The sequence below is a fragment of the Elephantulus edwardii genome, unplaced genomic scaffold (genome assembly GCF_000299155.1).
Source record: "Elephantulus edwardii isolate Elephantulus edwardi_28Jun2011 unplaced genomic scaffold, EleEdw1.0 scaffold00017, whole genome shotgun sequence".
NCBI classification, from domain to species: Eukaryota; Metazoa; Chordata; class Mammalia; order Macroscelidea; family Macroscelididae; genus Elephantulus; species Elephantulus edwardii.
In genome coordinates, this window is record NW_006399767.1 from 25,563,023 (window position 1) to 25,582,147 (window position 19,125).

Here is a 19,125-nt window from a genome sequence, read left to right on the forward strand (position 1 = left end):
TGTATATTGCCTTTGGTAGTATTGCCATTTTCACAACATTAAGCCTTCCTATCCATGAGCAGGGAATATTCTTCCACTTCTCTAGGCTTTTTTTTTGTTTCTTGTAATAATGGTAATTTTCTAATAACATGTATTCTCTATGACAAATTTTATCTTGGGCTAATTATCTGCTTCTGTTTTCTGGAAACCTGATAAAGAAAAAATGTCAGCTGTAATCTTAGACAACATTGCATGTGGATGGGAAAACAGCCAAGAGGTGGAAGAGAGTAAATTGGCATTTAAATTATTATGTGGCCTAGTGAATATGAGTTGCGCTGACAACCCAAAGACACTCGGTTCGAATCCACAAGCTGCTGTGCAATCTCTTCCCATGCAACTTACAGCCTCTTAAAACTTGCTGGAAGGTCAGCTATGAGTCAATTGAAACCAAACAGCAATGAGTTGAGTTGAGGGAGCTCTGATAGTATAATCTGCGGGAGTTGTGCTGCTAACCTAGAGACTCTGACTCTGGTGGTTGACTCATATCTCCAACTACTCGTAACCCACCAACTTGGCCATCTTTAAAGCCCCGGAGACTAGACAGGGTCAGAAGAGAACACATCTACTCTAAGCCTGCTTCATCTTCTTTACTTCTTAATCCTCATTACAGATCTAAGAATCCATCAGCCACTCCAAGGAAGAAAAAGATGGGCAATCTCCTCCCATTGACATCTTCCTGCAAAATAGCTATGAATTGGTTCCTACTCCACAGCATTGATTTTTTTTTAAATACATCATTTGAGGGAGATTGACATTTTAAAATTTTCTCTGTACATAGTGAGAAAAAAATGTATTAATTACTTTCATAAGTCTTTTTTAATTTTCAGCATACAAGTCTTAGACATATTTTATTATATTTCTAATTTTTTCTTTTTGTATAATTTTAAATATTCTTTTGCTATTAAATTTAATTCTGTGTGCTCATTGCTAACACATAGACCAAAAATATGTATATTGCATTGAAACAGATGAAGGAGAGATCTGTTTGGAAGGGATATATGAATGAACATTTTTGTCATTATAGAAGTCCAGAGTGAAGGCTGCATAGTGGAGTGGACTTCCAGGGAGGGATTGCATAACAATGAAATTGTTTTTCTTTTCAAGGAGAAGAGTGATTGGGGGGGAGGAAGTGGGCAGAGGGGAAAGGGCAACAATGAATGACTGGAAATCCTAAGTCTCTGTAAACTTTCATTAAAATTAATAAATAAATTTTAAAAATGTGTACACTGATCTTGCATATTCTGGACTTGTTGAATTCGTCTAATTTGGAGATTTGGTTTTTATAGTTTCTATTTTTCTACATAAATCATCATGTTTTCTGTAAACTCTGTAAACAGGGGTTTTTCCCTTTCTAATTAGTATGCCCTTTATTATCCTTTCTTGCCTACTAATGCTTACCAAGACTTCAAGTTTCATATTGAATAAGTGAAAGTAGTAAGTATTCTTGCCTTGTTTCCATTTTTAGGTGTAAATGCATTCAGTGCTTTATTTATTAAATATATTATTATTTGCATTTTTAAAATAGATTTTCTATATCAAGAGTGTAATCTTATTTGTCCAAGAGTTTTTCTAATAATTGAATGTTGAATTTTGCTAAATTTTCTCGGTTGGTGGTTGTGATCCTGTTTCTTTAGCTGGTTTTGATGGCAGATTAAACTATTGAATATAGAACCAACCTTGGAGATCTAAAACAAATCTCGCTTGTTCATGGAGAATAGTTGATTTTACTTAATAGTTCATATTGCTTAATACTATTCCCTAATGTTCTTTTAATACTCTGCCCCATCTCTTGACACACCCTTGACACACCTTTCCCATAATATGTATATTTGTTTTAAGGTATTTGCATACTTGCTTGTTTTATTATTTGCTTTTATGGATGCAGTACTTACCTGTCCATTTGCTGTATTAGAAAGATGACTTGTGTGTTGCTACTTATTTTATAGTTTGTGTATGTATATGCTTGCTTATTTTCTCATATAGGTACAACATTTGTCAGTCAGTTTACTGTTCTGGGGTAATTTGTGAGTGGCTGTGATGTGAAAGCTATGCCACCAGTACTTCAAATATCAGCAATTGCATCAATAATAATTGGCAAAAAAAAATGTATGGGGTAAAAACCCACAATATATACAAACTTTGTAAGTAAGCCAATATAAAAAAATTATTATAAAAAAGGGGAAAAATAATAATTGGCGACTTGAATGCGAAAGTTGGGAATAAAGAAGGGTGATAGAAAATAAAGCTTTTGTTTGTTCATTTAGGAAAAATGTATTGATAAGTGCTATGAAAATACAGCTTTGGTGACAGAAATTATGATGGAGATTGGATAGCAGAATTTTGTGCCGTCAATTAATTATTCATTGTAAACATCTTTTCTGAAAAACATAAACACCCCTACACGCGGACTTCACCTGATGGATGGTATAATAATCAGATTGACTACATCTGTGGAAAATATCATTAGGAAAGCTTAATATCAGCAGTCAAAACAAGGCGAGGAGCTGACTTCGGACAAATCATCCATTACTCATGTACAATTTCAAACATTGTTGTTGTTGTTGTTGTCATTGTGTGGACACCTAGTTAAAAATGTGAGCTCCTAGTTCAAAATGAAGTTGAAGAAAATGAAAACAAATTCAAAAGATGCAAAATACAACCTTAAATATGTTGTGTATTGTAGAGTCTTCAGAGACAGTTAATCGCACGGAAGGAGATTGCCCATCCTTCTCCCGCAGAGCAGCTGGTGGCCTCAAACCACATAACTTTGGGATTGTAGCACAGCTTCCTTGTCACTAGGCTACCAGAGGTCCCTCTGGTTGTAGGAAGATATGATCAATGAAGACAGCAAAAGATCATTATAAAAACAGAGGAGAAAGAAAAGACTAAGATGGATGTCAGAAGAGACTCTAAAAATTGCACAAAAGCATCAAGAAGCCAAAACAAAAGGAAAAAATGCAAAGGTGAAAGAGATGAACAGAAGATTTCAAAAGGACAAAGCAAAGTATTAAATGGAATGTGCAAAGAGCTGGAGTTGGAAAATAAAAAGAGAAAAACTAGTTAAGCATTTCTCGAGCTGAAATAACTGAAAAACAAATTCAAGCCTTAGATTACAATACTCAGAGATGTTATGGGGGAAATCTTGAATGATCTATGAAGCATCAAAAGAAGATAGAAAGAATACAGAGTCACTCAAAAAGAAATAGTTGATACTGAAATATTTCAGGAAGTGCTACATGATAAAGAGTCAATGGTAATAAAAGACATTCAAACTTCACTAAAGGCATTAGCAAAAAATAAGTTGCCAGGAACTGATAGGATACCAATTGGCATGTTTCAACAGATACAGTGCTGGATGTTCTCACTAGTCTATGACAAGACACTATGAAGATAGCTAACAAGCCAGCTGAATGAAAGAATCGTATTTGCTCCCATTCAAAAAAGGTAACCCAACAGAATATGGAGATTGTCAAACAATGTCATTAATATCACATGGAACAGTACATCCACAAAGAACTGGCAGAAATTCAAACTGGATTCAGAAGAGGCTATGGCATAAGAGACAGCATTGCTGTTGTCAGATGAATCATTCCTGAAAGCAGAAAACCACAGAAAGATGCTTATTTGTCTTTTACTTGACTTGCAAAGATAGTTGATTGTGTAGATCAGAACAAATTATGGATAAATTGAGAATGTAAAAATTAGTGGAAGGAAAAAAAAAATTAATGGAAGATTGTGTTAAGGAGTAGGGTCTTGCAGGGCCCAGATATCTCTGGACTAGAAGGTGTGAGTCTCTGTACAACACAGAGAATGTTTATCAGCAGAATGCTGACTGAGGAAAAATGGAACATGAAATGAATGACAAATGATTAAGGTCGTAAATACCATTTACAGTCAGATTCAGTGCAGAAATAAAGTCTCTGGTGGTCTAGTGGTAACAAGATGCACTGCAATCCCAAAGGCATGTGGTTCAAATTCACCGGCTCCTTCGCAAGAGGAAGATAGGCAATCTCTTCTTGTGTGATTAACTGCCTCAGAAAACCCACTGGAGGTTCAGCTATGGGTCAGTTCAAACATGATGGTACACAACAACAAATTATCTGCCTATATGAGAGCTCTAGTGACTTATTGTTGCTGTCATTGTTATTGTTGTTATGTGTTGTTTGGTTGAGTGTGAACCATGTCCTATCTTGTGCTATCCTCATTATCTCTGGTATACCGAAGCATACTGCTGCAGTCATTGTGTCATGCATCTTATTGAGGGTCTTTCTCTCTTTTACTGAAACTCCACCTTTGCAAGCATGATGTCCCTTTCCAAGGAATAGCTTTCCCTAACAACACCCCCAAAAATATGTGAGATAAAGCTTTGTCATTCTTACTTCCAAAGAGCACTCTGGTGGCTTAGTAGTAAGGAACTGGGCTGCCAACACAAAGGCATGCAGTTCAAATCCACTGGCTGCTGCACAGGAGAAAGATTCGTCATTTCCTCCCATGTGGTTTGCTGCCTCTGAAAATCCCCAGGAGGGTCAGCTATGAGTCAGTCCCAATACAACAGTACACACAACAACAATATCTACCTATATGTTCTTCCTTTCTGTGACATGTATGTATTTATATGTTTTATTGTCTTAGTTATCTAATTGTGTTACAACAGAAATACTAGAAATGGCTTTGACAATTATAAATAATGCTTTCATTTCAATTAAATGCAACATTCTGAGTAGTTTCATTTATTAGGAAGATACAGGGGTTTTCTTGTCTTTAAAAAAATTCTCAAAACAACCACATTTAAATAAATGTTATGTTAATGACATTAAAAATTTTTCAGTCTATAATCAGGAGAGGATAAAATAGATAAATGGGACCTTCTAAGTCTTAAATCCCTATGCACATGCAAAAACTTCTTCAACAGGGTAAAAAGGGAAACCACAGACTGGGAAAAAATGTTTGGTAATGACATGTCTGATAAGGGACTTACATCTAGAATTTATACAATACTCAAGCACCACAACAAGATAAAGGTGAACGACCCAACTGAAAAAAAATGGGCACAGGATATGAACAGGCACTTCACTAAAGAAGGCATTCAGATGGCTAACAAACACATGAAGAAATGTTCAAAATCCCCAGCTCTAAGACAGGTGCAAATCAAAACAATTATGAGATATCATCTCACTCCAGTAAGAATAGCAAAATTTAACAGAACAGCAAACATCAAATGCTGGCAAGGTTGTAGAGAAACTGGAACCCTTATTCACTGCTGGTGGGAGTGTAAAATGGTACAACCACTATGGAAGGTTGTATAACACTTTCTCAAAAAGTTGCAAATATAAATACCATTTGACCCACCATTTCCACTACTGGGAATTTACCCTAAAGAAACCATAACTGCCACCCAAGCAGATATATGTACACCCATGTTTATTGCAGCTTTGTTCACAATAGCAAAGAGCTGGAAACAACCCAAGTGCCCATCAACAAAAGAATGGATAGAGAAGCTCTGGTATATTCACACAATGGAATACTATGCTGCATTGAAAAACAAGGAACTGCAAAATGGATGCCTCTGGAGAATGAGTGAAATATCTTAGTCATAAAAAGACAAATATTCGGGAGCTCTGGTAGCCTAGTGGCAAGAAGCTGCACTGCAATCCCAGAGGAACACGGTTCGAATCCACCAGATGCTCTGCCGGAGAAGGAGGCGCAATATCCTCCTGTACCAGTCAGATCTGATTTGATGGTACACGCACACAAAATTTAAAAAAAAAAAAAGACAAATATTGCATAGGGACACTGTAGTAAAACAAGACTGACATCAGGGTTGAGGGAAGACAGAAAAGGAGGGGAAGAATGATGTATATTGCATTGAAGCAAATGAGGGAGAGATCTGTTTAAAAAAGGGATATATGAATGAGTATTCTTGTCATTAAAGAATTCCAGAGTGAAAGCTGAATATCGGAGTGAACTTGAGGGAGAGGGATTGCATAACAATGAAAAAGTTGGGATTTTTTTCTTTTCAAGAGTGATTTGTGGGGGAGGAGGTTGACAGGGAGAAAAAGGCAACAATGAATGACTGGAAATCCTAAGTCTCTGTAAACTTTCATTAAAATTAATAAATAAATTTAAAAAAAAAAATTTTTCAGTAAGGCTAAAGCCCTGTGTGTGAGTGGGTCTCAGCACAGGCATATTATAGGAGAAACAATTCAGTCCACAACACTTTCTTTCTTTTTCTTCCTTCTTTGATGGTGGCTAACTCTATTATTTAGTCCCTAATCTGCAAAATCTGGAGATTTTATTTTGACCAAACTAAAAGAGTAGTTAAAGGAGTTCGTCAAAAGGAGCCAGGTCTTGTAAAAAAACATACTGGGGGAAAGGTAGTGGGTCAGAAAAGAGAAGAAGACCCAACAAGGTGGACTGACACAGTGACTGTAACAATGGACTTGAGGTTGGCAGAGATCATGAGAGGGCAAGGTTCGGACCTGTTGTTCACAGGAGCTCTGATGGCCTAGTGGGAAGGAGTTGCACCATCAGTCCAAAGGCAAGCAGTTCGGATCCACCAGCTACTACTTGAGAAAAAGATGGGCAATCTCTTCTTGTGCTATTTACAATCTCTGAAAACCCACTAGAAAGTCAGCTATAAGTCAGTTCTGACTCAGTGGCACTTTAACAACAAAAGATGAGTTTTATCACACAGAGATGCAGAACATGGAGCTAGAGCAAAGACTGCTAAGAGTCATCTCCTTAGGAGAGGACTGGATGGGTTTTGGTGTTACAGAGAATAGCTGCAGAATATTTGAAGGTGAGAAGTAGAAATTATCTCTAAATATTGCAGAGAGTCAGGGAGAGAGGTGAGGAAGGTTCATGTGACTCTTGACTAATAGAACACAGCATATATTTATTTCAGCAATTAATTCTAGAAAGATGAGATCACAAATGGGACATTCACAGCAGTCTTAGAAAGGTCGAAGACCATAAAGATTCATTTGGAGAGCACTTGGCTTCCTGCTTTGAAGCACTTGGCTTCCTGCTTTGAAGCCTCCTAAGCTTCACTGCAAACTAGAATCCATATAGGCTAGAAGAATGGGAGGTGAGAGAAGCCCTGAAGACTGAGTTTTGAACTGGAGACTGGCAACATGAAACACTATGTAAGTCTTAGCCCCCTCCTCCCACTGTCACCTCGTCTTCCCAACAAGTCAGAGACTAGACACTCAGAGAATGTGTTGAAGTTACAAGTATTGCACACTCCAATTTGTAATTTGAACCTGCTTCTTGGTAAAGTAAAGGAAGCGTATAGCGGACTAGGCAGCCACAGATGGGATGGGAGAAGTATCTATTGTATTTGCCCCGAATCATTTTCACTTTCTTTGGTAACTAAATCTCATTCTCTACTTGGAAAACTGTCTCTATACCATTTCATGAAGCTCGAGTAATGCTGTATACAACATGGCTCTGTTCCATACAGGGCAGAGACAGAGCAAAAACATGACCTGGAAAATCATCAGTAAGAGAGATCACAGGACCAATAAATGTATCAGGAAATCCACCAGGGAAGGGTCACTTCTGCTTCTCCTGAGTGACCAACCCCTTCCTTCTCCCGTCTGCAGATCAGCTTTCTCTAATTTTCCCCATTAGCATTTCAGGAGTGCTTCCCTAGTTTCATATTTCAAACCCAAAGGCTGGCTATTGGGAATGAATCCACATCTCAGAAGAGAAGCAGCTCAGGGTGACAGCTCGAATTAGATTCCATCCCATGACCAGGTATCTGTGGTGGGGAGCAAAGAGAGGCTCATGTACTCACATGGCTGTCAGAGGCTTGTCTGTGTGCATCGGGAGCATATGTTGAAGAAGGTACAAGGAGAAATATCCAAGAGGGGTCCACACAACTCAAGTTTACAGCCTCTGTGCCCCAGCCCCACTCAGGAGAGGCATGACACTCATAGTTGCTGCTATCCCAAGATGTAGGACTTAACCGTGAAGATTTTTGCTCATTTTTTTACACTGATATTTCCTCCCATGAAGATTAAAGTCAAGGAAACCCAATGGGATAGTTCTGCTCTATCCTATCGTGTCACTACGAGTTGACATCAACTCAATAAACACATAACAACAGCATCATAACCTCGAGTTGGTATCATCTCAATAGGCACACAGCAACAGTGCATAGAATAAAGCACACAGAGCTCCAGTGGCATAGTCCGTAAGGGGGTTGACCCAAAGGTGGCACCTCTCTGGTGGTTTCAATGCACCAGCAGCTCTAAGGAGAAAGATGGACAGTCTCCTCCTGTGAGATTTATAGAAATCTCAGAAAACTTGCTGCAGGGTCAGCTATGAGTTGCTTCCAATTCAACAACAGTGAGTAACTAAGTGAATGAGAATACAGTATATAAATGTTAAGCATACAGCTTGATGCAGTTTTATACCTCTGAAGGAAGCCACTACCTCAGATGAAGATTTAGAACAATTCCCATACCCTGGAAGATTCCCTCAGGCCCCTTGCCAGCCCATGTCCCCTCAAGGTAACCACTTGCCGGGCTTTTATCACTATAGGTTACTTTTGTCTGTTCTTGACTCCACATAAAAGGAGCGGCAGAGTCTGTGTTCTTTTCTCTGTAATCATCTAGCTCAACCTTGCACCTCTGAGATTAAGCCATATGATTTCAGGTAGAAACAATAATCTTCTTTTTCCTCACTGAACCTATTTCTTTTATTTTATATTTATTTACAGGGAAAACTACCTAATCTCATCACTCTTAGTGGTAAAGGAACATGAACAATCTTCTCTTTGACGTTTTGGAGTTTTGCTGGGTTTTAAAAAAAAATCATTATTAATTTGCTTCCCACGCCAACGCCCGCCCCCTGGGGTGGCTTTATTTGGAAAACTTGATTATTGTTTGAGAGGGAAAAAATGAAGACAAAAACCCTACATAGATTGTAAGAAATCTACAATTTTATACATTCACAATTATTTAATTGTACATTATTTTCATTAAGTGGTTAGACTTTCTTGGAAGCACATAAAATGTCAAAGTTCTCTTTGTTATGTACCTTGTTTGAACTGGATAAACTCCGTTCATCTCCTGAGAGGTTGGCTGTGACCAGCTAGAGTTAGGATTGATGCATTTTTCTCAGCTCAATTCGCAGACAGAAATAGCTCCTTCTGCTCCTTCCCCGGTCACCCAGACTTGGTTTGTGGAAAGGGAACGTGTTTACCCTCCCTGTGGTTCATCTCACAGGGACGTTAGGAAGGGAAATGAACATAAGCCCATGGGAGAAAATCGTTTTAACACTGAATTCCGTAAAAGGAAGAGACGATGTGTCCTATCAGTGTCCTATCATGACTCTCAAACTAGATACGTTTCTCTCATTTTGAGTGTCTCCTGGCTGGTTCCTCCAGATGTTCCTCTATATTCTAAACCCCTCCTATGGTGAAGGATAAGAAGGTAGTAATACACAGACCAAGCATCTACTAGGGATGTCAAGTGGCTTAGTGGTAAGGAGTTACACTACCAACCCAAAGTTATGGAATTGGAATCCACAAGCTGCTCCACAGGAGAAATATGGCAAGCTCTCCCTGTGTGATTTATAGACTCTGAAAACCTGCTGGAGGGTCAGTTATGAGTCTTGCATCTTGACAAATGAAAAACAACAAATACCTAGTGGTCAGCAGACGCTTCCCCAGTGTTGTGACACACATTGTGACATTTGACCTTATTCTCTGGTGGAAACAAGTAATGTGCTTGGCTATTCAACAAAAGGTTCATGATTTGAGTCTGCCCTCAGGTACCTAGGAAGACAATTTCTTTCCGAAAAGCCAGTCTTTGATAACTCTATGTATGGCAAGTGTTCTGCTGTGTATATTGTTACCATGTGCATGTGTGCACACACACAAATTTAAGAAGAAAAGCAACAATGAACCTTTGGAGCATTGTTCTATATATTGGGTGGTTGCAAGGAGTCAGAATCAACTCTGTGGTGACTGGCTGGTTGGTTTATGTGTCAGAGGCCATTATCCACCTTGAGTATATAAAGAAACTGAAGCTCAGAGAACTTTCCCAAAGGCATGTGGCTACTAAGTAAGTGGCAGCACTGAGTCTTGAAGGCAGGTCTGTGTGAGCCAAAGTTGGGTGCAGGAAATCCAATCAGGGTCTCTGCAGCAGAGCTGTCTTCTGTCTGCTGGGAGGGGGTGGGAGTGAGGCTGAGCCAGGCGGGAGATGGTGTCTCTGGCTGAAATAATCAGTCCTTCAGAGAATGCTGCTCTGTTCCCACGCTGAGCACACACAAGCAGCTGCTTCCTTCCCAGGTCTCCCCACTCTTAGCCAGGACTAAGAACTGCTCACACTTACAGGTGGCTGTGGGGTGGAGGGGTGGAGGGGCGAGTGATTGGAAGCCTCAACCCACGGCATGAGTCTTCGGTGCTGGCACTGCAGATATTAAGAGAGGAGGACAGAACAGAGGAGAGAGCCATTTCAGTGGCACCTACTAACCAAAACCAAAGCTGGTCCTGCAGAGTCAGTCAATTCTGACTTATAAGTCACCATTGGGTTTCCAAGGCTGTAAATCTTCACAGGAGTAAACGGCCTCATCTTTCTCCTGGAGAGCACTGGTGGATTCCAATCAATAGCCTTCCCCACCAGGACTCTCCAGGACCTGCTAAAGGGCCCCTGAGATCCTTCCTAAGGGCAGATCCCCTGTGAGAACATCAAGTGGGAGTACACATGGTATGAAAACACGGCTCTCCTAGGTACAGAACTACAGAGCTGGGCAGCCCCACGGACTTAGTCCCTCCATAGAATCCTCAAGGAGGCCTGGAAGGAATGAGAAGGCTGAGAGTCCCCCTTATAAAGCCCAACATTACATGATGACTGGGCTTGAGTGGGGCCAAAGGCCCAGATTAGAATGAAGTAAGAGAGGTGTCTGGAGGACAGAATTGACAGGAGTCCCCACTCCTTAAACGATGGTGTCTCTGTGGTCTTGGCCTGTCCAGGAGGAACAGTACAATTGCAGCTAACACATCCCACAGACACGTGGGCTCAGATCCAAGCACTTTATACAAGGATGTTGTTAGCTACTGTCAAGTAAGCCCCCAGCTCATAGCGCTCTCACACACAACAGAACAAAAATGCTGCCCATTCTTACCTCATTCCCACGGATAGTTGCAGATCAGACCTTTGTGATCCAAAAGTTGAGTTTCTGAAGTCATAGCCAAATCTTTCTTAGGAAGAAAGGAGTTGTCCACTTTAGTCTAGAAGCTCCATTGAACATCACAGCAACAGCCAAGGCTCAGTTAACAGATGCATATTGACAGAGCATGAGATGCATCAACCAGGAATCAAACCCAGATCTCCAGCATGAAAAGTGAGCATTCTACCACTGAACCATCGTCACTTCTCCCACACGTATACCAGAACTTGACGAGACTGACTTCTTTTTCTAGGTCTGGTAAGTTTTCTGCCTTTGACAGAGTTCAGTCCCATTACTATTCTATAGCTTAATTTAATGGAAGTATTTGTGCTTAACTTTTCTGGCAGGTTTCTGCCTTAGACAAGTTCTAGCTTTCTCTGGTTTTACTGTATATAGGTTGTAATGGCTTAGTGAGTAAGGAGTTGTGCTGTCAACCCAAAGGCAGGCAGCTCAAATCCCCCAGCTGCTCTGCAGGAGAAAGATGGGGGGTAGTCTGCTTCAATGTGCTTTACAGCCTCTGAAAACCTGCTGGAGGGTCAGCTATGAATCTGTTAAGTCTCAATGACAATGAGCTATTTGCCATTGTTATATATGAGCATGAGTATACAAATATATACATATAAGTCACTTAACCCTCATAATTCTTGAAACTTTCTTTTCTTCACAGATGAGCAAATGGAGACATAGAATGGTTAAGTAATTGCTCAGCTGGGAACTTACACAGTTAAAAGTGTTCCATAATCTAGCCTGTCCTGCCTTCTGCTCTGTCCTGCTGCTGTCAGTTCCTACTACTGTGGCTACTGACTCTTTACTTATGCTTGAGTGTCCTCCAAGCTCTAAAATATTTCCAGTGTGATTGTGTCAATGTGATGAGTTTTATTAATCTGAAGAATTTTTTCCACCATACCCAGGATAGCAAGCAGTACATTCTGGAAAAAGTTTATGAAAGCAAGAAACTCCTATATACAAGGCTGTGGACCATGTGTGCCCTGTTAATGTCTTCTCAGTGTCTACTCATGTGGATTTTGCATGAGGCAATGTCAATGGATCTCTGCAAAAGGCTTTAGATGGTTGGTCCTTGACTTTGATCTTCCAGTTCACCCAAAAAGAAATGGTCTTTTCCACTGCACTGTTCAATCAGCTGCTAGTCAGCTACAATTGTTCAAATTCCAACAGCTCATTTCATTAGACAGATGTTCTCTCCTTCCCACCATCCATCATGCTTTGCTACTTCTTAGATTCTAGTCTCCTCCTCCTGCTTTCTGATCCTCTTTTCATTGCTTTTCTTCAACAAATACAATGATTACTGTCAAACACTGCAATTCTCACTCACTCATTGCCCTCAGTGGATTGATAGCTGACCCTACAAGGGAGTTTAAATGAAATGGGAGGAGATTGCCCATTTCTCCCTTGGAGTAGCAACTCCTTACACACTAGGCCAACAGAACTTCCTCTAGCACTGTAATTAGGAACTGGAAAACAACCCTGAACAAAGCAGACAAGACTCCTGTTCTCAACTGTCTTCAGTTAATTGGCTTTTCACTGCTCGACTGGCCTGTATTCCTATGGTTCCAACACTTAATTGTCTCTTAGTCACAGAATTCAGGGTTTGAAGGAACTCCTTCATCACCCTCTTCCTCTTTAAACACATGTACAAACACGTACACATTCTATCTCTTTACATCGCTCACGTTAAGAGTCTTGCCCTTTCACGTTTAAGATTTTTCCTTAATAAATATCAAGGCTAGGCAGGCCTTTTCAGAATGGGCACTCCTCGGCAGAGATTCAAGAAGTGGCCTTGACCAGCTGGCCTCTGGTCCGGTGGCCATCAACAAACGCCACAGCACAAGTGACAAGTTGCACTTCCCTCGGACCAACCTCCAGCCCATCACCACACTGGGTATGTGGCCTTGCCGAAAGCGGCCCCTCCTCAACTACAGGCACCCAGTCAGTCTTGAGGCTGAATTTATGGCCTAGTGGCTCTATATCCCCAAAATCTAGCATGTCAGAGATAAGAGGTGAGATCTCCCAGAGATTAGATCTACAAGACCCATGTGTCCCCAAGAATTACCATTCATAGCCTACCTCCTCAGGCTTTGAAATTCCTGTACTACCTGTCATAGTATTTATTTGATGTTTATTCATTTTTATTTTTTAATTTTTATTATTTTATATGTGTGTACCATCAAATCGGATCTGACAGGTACAGGAGGAGATTGTCCCTCCTTCTCCAGCAGAGCATCTGGTGGATTCGAACTGTGTACCTCTGGGATTGCAGTGCAGCTTCTTGCCACTAGGCCACCAGAGCTCCCCTTTGACGTTTATTTTTAAATTGACTCCTTCCACACCCTGCCCCTCCTCCTTGAATAAAGTTAGCTTTGTTCTAGGACAAAATGAGAAAAGTAAGGTTTATGATATTTTATGTTTTAATACATACTAAGGGAAACTCTGGAAGGAAGAGTGGCATCCTCTTCCATAATAGCTTGCCTCTGGAAACCCTATGAGCCTGGAGAGAGGATGAGAGACACCCAAGCATTGAGGACTCTCCTTCATAGGGTCGCTATGAGTCGCCTGCAACTTAATGGCACTTAACAACAATTTTAAAAAAAAATCCAGAATTGGAGCAGCAGAGGAAGAAGGAGAGTTGGAACTAAGAGCAGGATATGGAATATACAGCTAACTGCATCTTTGGCTATGCAATGAGACCTGGACAGTGCTCAGCTACCATTCCTGAACATTTTGACCAAAGAAGTCAATCCTAGAAGCTCAAGGCAAAGGACTTTTCCTCAGAACCATCTGAGATAGAACCCTTCCCTAAAGATTCTATGGAAGATCTAAAACAGGAAAATGTAAAGAATTTGAAATTCTTACGGAATCCACACTTTCTGAACAATGCAGGCTGAATGAACCTCTGAAACGATTAGCTTGAGATAAACTTTAAACCTTAAATTAAAAGAAATATCCCCTGCAGTCTTCTTAAAACCAAACCGCTCCAGTCCCTGGGTGACTGCAATGGTTAAACCCTGCCTGTCTAACCAAAAGGTTAGTTACTGGAATCCATGCAGAGGCACCTTATAAAAGGAACACTGAGTAGAGCACAACCCACTGACAATTCTCTGGGCACAATTCTATGCTGCAGGAGTGAGACTCTACTTCACAGCAACTGGGTTGGCTTGGTTTCATAAAATTTAAAAATAAAACAGAGCTTAAATAATGTCTTTTAAAAAAACAGAACAAACAGTTCTACTTACCTAGTAAATCTAGTAACTAGTGTGTCTGTACCAAGAATTGTTTTCAGATATGTCTCTGTGTGGGATCAGATTGGCCAAAGCAACTCTAAAGATTAGATTGGAAATGTAAGGGATAGTAATTTTATGGAAGAGAAATAACTTGGAAAAGGGGGTACAAACAGTTGCACAAATCAAAGAATGTAATCAGCGTTACTTAACTGTACATGTAGACAATGTTGAATTAGTGTACGTTTGCTGTGCATATTCTTAAGGACCAGATAAATAAAAATTTTTTAATCTTCCAGAGTTCACCCCTCTCCCCATTGCCACCCCAACACATGTGAACGGCTCCTTGGTGTCTGCCCAGCTGCCTTATCGGGAGCCCCACCTCCCGGACGGGCCACAGCTGTGCCTCTGCCCACGGCAGGCCCCACAGTGTGGGGAAGGTGGGTCACATGTGGACAGGGCCCCTTTTATAGAGCTGCCACCCCAACTCGCACTGTCTTCTGTCACCTGACCCGCTGGTTACTCCTCACACTCGCTCTACCACTCATCATGGAGAAGATCCTTGTCTTTCTGTTCATGGCCCTAGTGGCAGTGGCCTACGCGGTTCCCGACCCCCGGGGACTCGTTGTCAACCTGGTAAGAGGGTGCACAGTGGAAGACCCCTCAGGTGGGAATTTCTTGAGTATCCACACCTTGACCTTCTATGTCCTGCTTGGAGCTTGCCTGGGCTAGGAGGTATAGCATCTCTTACGTTATTGCCTTGTATCTGTCCCACACCTCTTCCTTGAGGACCTCCAGAAAAGGTTGACCAGCTCTGATCAGAGCAGCTCAGAGTATCGGTTTAACCTCTCTGTGAGGGGCTTTATAAAAATCCAGAGTCCTGGACCCTCACTCTAGAAACACTGACTCAGCATGTCCAGTTTACAAATTTCCTCCAATGATTCTGGCTTCTGACCCAGGATGGGAGGTGGGAGGGTGCAGAGCCAGTTTAAAATATCATCCCTTCTGGGAGGTTTGACAGGTTTAAATATCGTCTCTTCTGGGAGGTTCGACAGAACAGTCCTAGCATTCATGGAACATTCAATTTGTGCTAGTCACCTTCTCAGTGGCCCAGAATGCTTCCTCACTGAGTCCCCATAATAACCATGTGAGGTAGGCACCATTTCCATCAGCCCCATTTTCAGATGGAGAACTGTGTGCAGTATCTGGTTGAATGTAGTGGAGCTGGGCCTGAAGATAGACAGACAGATTCAGCTCTTACCACTATTCCACATAGCCTCTCTAGCACATGTCAGAACTAGCAAAGTCCTCTAGGATCATCTAGTTCTAAGGTTCTTAACATGAAACCCAGGATCCCCCTAAAATTATACATAGAAGTCTGTGGAAGGGGAATTTTTCAGGAAGAAGATACTAAAGCAGATCCCCAAAAGAGTATGGGATTCCAAGAGGTCTGGAAACCTTATTCTCAGGTCCTATATGCACATCTCAGATGGGAACAGTGCCCAGAGGTGGGGCAGTGACTTGTTCAGGACCACCCAGTGTTGGCAGTACAGCAAGTACTAGAACACATGTGTCCTGGCCGCCAGCCCAAGGCTGCTTCCCTGGCTCCCACTGTTTTCTGCTCATATGGGCTGATGGTGGGGAGAAAAGCTTGAATTCCTCCCAGGGCTTGAATTCCTTCACAAATCCCCCCTATCAGGGCAGACACTGTCATTGGCAGTGGGTGGCAGGATGGGGATCTGTGTAGAGAGGAGGTGAGGACCAGAGTAGATCCGGGGCTGACTGATTGTCCTGCAGGAGGAGGGCGAGCTCTGCCTGAACAGCGTCCAGTGCAAAAGCAAGTGCTGCCACCGTGACACCGGGCTGAGCCTGGCCCGCTGCATGCCCAAGGCCAGCGAGAACAGCGAGTGCTCTCCCAAGGTGGGTGCTGATGGGCTGCTGCCAGAAGGCTCTCAGAGGAGGTGGAGATGAGGATCGGGGAGGAGGGTGAACCTGGTGTTGGACACTGAGGGGATGAGAAGAAAGCAATGAGCAGATCTCAGAACACCTTCACATCATACCATCTCTCTTGGCTCTTAAAATCGACCAGCAAGTAGAGAGGCATGAGAGGGATCAAGATAGTAAGAACAAGTGAGTCACAGAATGAAGATCAAAATAGGGGTCTCCTGGGCCCACAATGACCCCAGAGGAGTTGATTAAGAAAAGCACCATCTGATACAACACTTAGACTAGCCTGCTGGTCCTCGGGCTCAGGCAGAGAGGGCTGATGTCCAAAGCAGCACCCCTACAGCTCATGACTCTGTTGGCTCCATGTCTCTGCAGACTCTCTATGGGGTTTATTACAAGTGTCCCTGTGAGCGAGGCCTGACCTGTGAGGCAGACAAGTCCATTGTGGGCGCCATCACCAACACCAACTTTGGGATCTGCCACGACGTTGGACGTTCTAAGGAATGAACCCGTCTACCCACCCACCCCTGCACCCAGCTCAGAGTGCCCCAGGACTACCTCTCTCCTCTGTCACTCCCTTGACCGGCACTCTTGTTTTCTGATTGGTTTTTGAGTAATTAAAACCTCTCCTGCAAACCTTCCCTGGGCTCTTTGATGTTCTTGCTGGAATCTGTGTCTTGACAATACATCAAGCCTCTGCCCACTGGGGCAGTGGTCAAGGAAGACAAAGAAGGGATGGAGCTCGGGGAAGAGATGCGAAGGGATAGACTGGAGACAAGGTTGTAAAGCAGGACTTGTGGGGTTGGGAATCCCTTATTTCTGGGGAGGAGTCACATCTCCCTAGAAAGTCCTTCTTGATCTTCAAATTCTCGGGGATACATATAGTCAACCTACATTCTCATCTTGATTCTTCCCATTCTCATATATATTCTTTTTCTCTATACATACACACCCACTTCCCTCCAGAGAGGAGTTATATGTTATTAATTAGTATATAGTTACATATATTGGTATATTATATAACATATATTAATCTATAATACATATAGTTATATATTATTATAATAGTCCATATTCTTAGGTCAGCATCAAGACATAGCAGCACATAAAAATTATTTGAGATATTTTACATTGCCTCTCCCCTTCTTTCTGTAATAAGTCTTTGACGATCAGTTTGTATTTTCCACTTATCTCAATCCAGACGTGCCACACTTTAAGCACTCAGCATATGCAGGTGACTGGTTGGTAACAACTCTATTAGAGAATGCAGGACGACAAGGTCCAGCACTAGGAATTTCTAATGGACCCAAAGCTACAAATGTCTCTGCTTTTAGAGCTAAATATCTCTCAGCTTGAAAGAAGACATGTTGAAGTAATATCTTTCTGTAATAAAGTAAATAAATATTAACAAAATTTATTCCATGTTTCATCTTCCCCCCCCCCCCAAAGAGCACTCATTGCCTCATTGCTGTTCAGCTGTAAAGGACATAACAGCAGACTCTCCATTGAGTCTGAAATTGTAAATCACCCAGGAGGAGACTGTTCACCTTTCTCCTACGAAGCCGCTGGCCTGGTCAGACAGCCAAAGAGGCACAGTCTATGGGCTGGCAGAGAAATTCCCTGAAGAACAAGCTACCAGAGGTCCCTTTTAAAAAAACAGCTATGGGGAATTTTTTTTATTATATTACATAGCTTGCATTTCATTTTCATTAAGCAGGGCTGCAGTAGACTCATCTTTTTTTTTTTTTTTTTTTTTGCGCATTTCAGTATGAGGGGCCTGTCTTCTCATAGAAAAGGCATAAAACAGTCATAGCTCAAAGGACTTTCTTTTTAATTACTCTGATTTATTTACAAAGTTTGAATACATTGTTTTTTGCAAAAGATCCTTCCCATTTCCTTCACCCCACCCACCCGTCGAATTGTGCAACCCTTTGATTAACACCCCACCCACCCCGTCCTCACCCTTTTACTTATACCTTCCCGCCCCACACCTTGGATCCTCATACTCATTCTACAATAACAGCTTTATACAGTATTTGTCCTTGTGGGACTGAGTTAGTTCACTCAGCATAATGCTCTCCAGTCCCTCCCAAGTTAGGCAGTAATTTACAAAATCATTGCTCCTGCATGCCGCATAGTATTCCATTGTATAAAAAGTACCACAACTGGTCCGCCCGCCCCTCCCCTTGCGCGGCGGCCTTGCCCCGCCGGGCGGCCGGCCTGGCTCCCCTCCCTGGCCCCGACGGGCGGACGGGCTGCCCTGAGGAGGCGGGGAGGGGAGAGCTGGCCGGCCGGCGGGTGGGCGACGATGCTGAACTTCTGTGCTGCCCCCAACTGCACGCAGAAGAGCACGCAGTCCGACCTGGCCTTCTTCATGTTCCCGCGGGATCCGGCCAGATGCCAGAAGTGGGTGGAGAATTGTAGGAGAGCTGACTTAGAAGATAAAACACCTGATCAGCTTAATAAACATTATCGGTTATGTGCCAAACACTTTGAGACCTCTATGATCTGTAGAACTAGTCCTTATCGGACAGTTCTTCGAGATAATGCTATACCAACAATATCTGATCTTACCAGTCATCTGAACAATCCACATAGTAGACACAGAAAACGAATAAAAGAATTGAGTGAAGATGAAATCAGGACACTGAAACAGAAAAAAATTGATGAAACTTCTGAACAACAGCAAACACATAAAGAAACAACAGCAATGTTCAGAACC

At 42.0% G+C, this 19,125-nt stretch overlaps 1 protein-coding gene across 2 annotated transcripts; it reads left to right on the forward strand.

The window, feature by feature from the left end:
- The first annotated feature begins 15,005 nt into the window (after window positions 1-15,005).
- CLPS (colipase, pancreatic) lies at window positions 15,006-16,910 on the forward strand. 2 transcript variants are annotated; one of them, XM_006882045.1, is made up of 3 exons: window positions 15,006-15,092; window positions 16,254-16,376; window positions 16,779-16,910. In XM_006882045.1, exons 1-3 carry the CDS (start codon window positions 15,006-15,008, stop codon window positions 16,908-16,910), a joined length of 342 nt encoding a protein of 113 aa, XP_006882107.1. The 2 variants fall into 2 exon arrangements, with proteins under 2 accessions (XP_006882107.1, XP_006882108.1); XM_006882046.1 differs by lacking the exon at window positions 16,254-16,376.
- The last annotated feature ends 2,215 nt before the right edge of the window (window positions 16,911-19,125 follow it).

Bases quoted from the DNA above. Each gene is read 5' to 3' on its own strand.
- CLPS (XM_006882045.1), top strand. From the start codon at position 15,006: ATGGAGAAGATCCTTGTCTTTCTGTTCATGGCCCTAGTGGCAGTGGCC. The intron at 15,093-16,253 runs GTAAGAGGGTGC...ATTGTCCTGCAG, and splicing joins GGGGACTCGTTGTCAACCTG to GAGGAGGGCGAGCTCTGCCT. The intron at 16,377-16,778 runs GTGGGTGCTGAT...ATGTCTCTGCAG, and splicing joins ACAGCGAGTGCTCTCCCAAG to ACTCTCTATGGGGTTTATTA.